Source organism: Limulus polyphemus, unplaced genomic scaffold (assembly GCF_000517525.1).
Source record: "Limulus polyphemus unplaced genomic scaffold, Limulus_polyphemus-2.1.2 Scaffold865, whole genome shotgun sequence".
Classification (NCBI taxonomy): domain Eukaryota; kingdom Metazoa; phylum Arthropoda; class Merostomata; order Xiphosura; family Limulidae; genus Limulus; species Limulus polyphemus.
In genome coordinates, this window is record NW_013666475.1 from 86353 (window position 1) to 90154 (window position 3802).

Sequence of the window (3802 nt, forward strand, 5' to 3'; positions counted from 1 at the left end):
ATAGATGAAGAAATCAACTCTATAAAGCATTCCTTGATTCACACCAATAAATTTCCACTAACCATTGTCAAAACATTTCCACACAACCACCAGAACGAAAATCTCAAAATTAAACTCACAAACAAAATTGACCCTAATACACCAAACAACAACACAACATTACACTGCAGTTTACTACTTATCCCTGACATCAGCTCAAAAATAATCAACAGTTGAAGAAAACTTGCCATCAAACATAAAATTTCTGTTGACGTTAAATTCACCCCAAAACCTGGCATTAAACTAATATCATTATTACAAAAAAATTACATAGAATCACACAATTCCAATGTCATTTATAAAATAACATGCAGTAACTGTCCAGAATTATATATAAAAAAACATGTTGTAAAGAGGAAACCAGATTCACTGAACATAATAAAAACTCTCCCATGTCTACCACCATTGCAAATAAAAAAATAACCACAGTATATCCATACAGAATACTGTAATTTTTAACAAAGAACCTAACATCAATAAATATAAAACAAAAGAAGCTATCTTAATTGAAGAAAATAGCCCCACCTTAAATCAACACCCCAGGGTACCAAGATACCTATATTAGACTGTGAAGCAATATCTGGTCATGTGACCTCTTTGTTCTATACTGTACATATACTCATGTATCTCTGTAAGCTACTTGTACCTGAGGATAACAAATCTTGTCGAAATGTCGTATCTTTATAATAAAATTTTTTCATTACCCAGTCAAGCCGTCTCAAACTTATATTTTCTAAAAAGTGGGTTCCTCGTTATCAAGTTGAAACCATTAGTAGGAAATAACAAGCAAAAACACATCCTATCAGTAGGAGTACCAATCCAGAAGTGATTACGGGATACACAGAAGAGAGGGTGCTAGTTATGATAGGAATTGTGTTGCACTCATATTGTTGGAAGTTGCTGCATGATCATTTACATAATAGGATGCAGATGGCTCACGTGAGTAGACATGAGAATATGTGGGAGTATCGACGCCAGTGGCGAGCAAACATTTGCACCTATAGAGGGGAGTAAAAGTCAAGAAAAGCTATTTGTGAGTAAAGGTAAGATATCCTACTGGAATTTGAGGTAATTATTACCTTGTGCTAATTACTATTTTGTTTTTATTCTGAAACTAGAACACATTGTTTTTAGGCTACTTAGATATGTCATTTTGTATCTTAACTAGCAAGCAATTATTGATCCTTCTCTGAAGTACTTATATGAGACTTGAAAACAGCAATGACACGATCTTTTGGCCTTGATACTGGCATCCATTTCAGACTTCCTCCATTTTCTTTCACTTCCCACTGGAATCTTTCCATCAACTTCCTACAGAATTTCTATAAAAAATTATAATAAAAACAAAACAAAATATAACTATCTTGTTTAGAATAAGTTTAGATATAAAAATATAATACTCTACAAATACTGGAGAGTTACAGGCATGATTTCAATCAGGGGCAAACTGGCCCATCAGGACACCAGGCAATTGCTTGGTGGGCTAGTGCATTTGATACATTCTTAGAAGTTGATTTTAAATTTTAATTGTTTATCCAGTAGACAGCATGTTATATTGTCTGGACTGGTCCTTTAATATCAATCTGCCCCTGATTTCAATTAAAAATGCAACACCAGGAACTAGGAGTGTCAAGAGCCAGCATGGGCTTTTGGGAAAAACAACCTCACCGGGCCCCCTCTCTCTCTCTCTTTTTTAACATTTTAAAGAACTTATTAAAAAGAAGATCCTAAATTACGACAGCAATGGGCTCATAAGCAAGGCAAAGTCATAGCAGCAGTCTTTTTTAGCTCACAGCATAAGTGTAAAAACATAATTAAAGTAACAACAAATATCTATTAAATCTATAAAGTAACAAATATATATATCAATTATTACTCAAATTATTATTTCAATCATTCTTAATGTATCAAGCATATATATGCAAAGAAAAGGCAAAAACTATGCTCTTTATGATTAAATGAAGATATAGCTTAAAGATGCTTTGTGGGCTTTCCGGCATAATCGGGTTTCATTCACTTGGGCCCCTGGGCAGTTCCCCCATTTGTTGGTGGGCCCGCCAGAAACACATGATAAACAAAATCATTAGTATATTATAATCAAAGGGTATTTTATTTTGATCAGTGAAACCAAGAAAAAAAACATAATTGAAAAAATCAAACAGTTTTTAGTATAATACAATAGTATGTCACAGTAGCTGTAATTTACCAGCATTTATTACAGCTAGTTTATGAAAAATAACTGTTGTTACCAGAACTATTTTACATTATGCTTCATCATCAGTTCTTGTACAATCAAAGAAATGATTTTTATGCATGGTGCCACAGAGATACACTTTATGTAAATTAGCTATGCTAGGATATGAAAATGCAATGTTAATATTATTACCAAAGTTTGGAACTTTCATCATATTTTACTCATTAGTGTTTATCGTTCAAAATTGACACTTGTTTTTAAAATCTTTGATTCATTTCCAATAGCCTTACAATTAAAACATACTTTCAATATATTTAACATGTTTTCATGAGTGCATATGGAAGCAAAATACTGATATATAAATATATATATACAACCCACTATGGCATCTTTATCATGTACTTACTAGTCCACAGGAACTGACAGTATAAAGTAAGCATTTGTCAATGTACAATGTACCATAAAAACAGTGTAGGACATTTTAATGTTTCATATCAACTATTAACACACCCTCAACACCCATTTCCTTATAAATCCTAAAAATCATGAAGTGTAGTATCATAAGTTACACTATTACTGAAAGAAAAAGTAACTTATTATTCATAACACTAAAACTAATAAGAAAAGGTAACGAAAACAAAAGAATAACATCTACAGAGTTTTAATACCTTATCATATTTAGCTTCAAAAGAGATATAAAAGAAAAGTAGAATTTTTTACCAAAATTACTGCCTCCATCAAATCTGTTCCAATGCAACTCCTTGATCCTGCACCAAATGTGAAAAGTGTAGATCTCTGGGCTGGTACATCTCCAGTCCAACGAGATGCTATAAACTCTTCTGGATTACTGAATACTGATGGATCTCTGTGAGCCGATGTAGCCAGGTAGATAACTCCATACCCCTTAGGAATTAAATATCCTCCCAATTGGCAGTCCTGAAAAATGTATATATATATAATAACTTCTAACTATACTGACAAATACTAAAATTTAGCAGCCATTATTTAGCTTATTCAAAAAGTTTTCTTAATCACATAACTAACTTAACGTGAAAATAAACCAAAGAAAATAACAAAATTTTTGTAAAACATAAAACTATACAAACAAATGAGTATAGAATAAACATCCTAAACTGATAATACACAAACATAGTTTTACCTTGACAGGTTTTAACACCACTGATTATTATCAAATAAACTCAGATTCACTGAAACTGTACCAAAACTATCCAAATGAAAGAGTGTGGGACCAACATTCAACATCATTCAATTCACAGCACACTGAAAGTGTGGGACCAACATTCAACATCATTCAATTCACAGGACACTGAAAGAGTGTGGGACCAACATTCAACATCATTCAATTCACAGGACACTGAAAGAGTAGGGGATTAACATTCAACATCATTCAATACACAGGACACTGAAAGAGTGTGGGACCAACATTCAACATCATTCAATTAACAGGACACTGAAAGAGTAGGGGACCAACATTCAACATCATTCAATACACAGGACACTGAAAGAGTGTGGGACCAACATTCAACATCATTCAATTCACAGGACACT

The 3802-nt window shown here is 32.8% G+C and overlaps 1 protein-coding gene across 1 annotated transcript in view; it reads right to left on the bottom strand.

Moving 5' to 3' along the window:
* Nucleotides 1-533: 533 nt before the first annotated feature.
* The window catches only part of LOC106460926 (beta-amyrin 11-oxidase-like), a 26376-nt gene continuing 23107 nt past the window's right edge, over nucleotides 534-3802 (bottom strand). The window contains exons 9-10 of the mRNA XM_022387733.1: nucleotides 2954-3169; nucleotides 534-1361 (exon numbers count right to left, since the gene is read on the bottom strand). Of these exons, the coding sequence (XP_022243441.1) occupies nucleotides 1215-1361; nucleotides 2954-3169 (363 nt within the window). The 3' untranslated portion in view covers nucleotides 534-1214. The remainder of the gene's footprint in view (nucleotides 1362-2953; nucleotides 3170-3802) is intronic.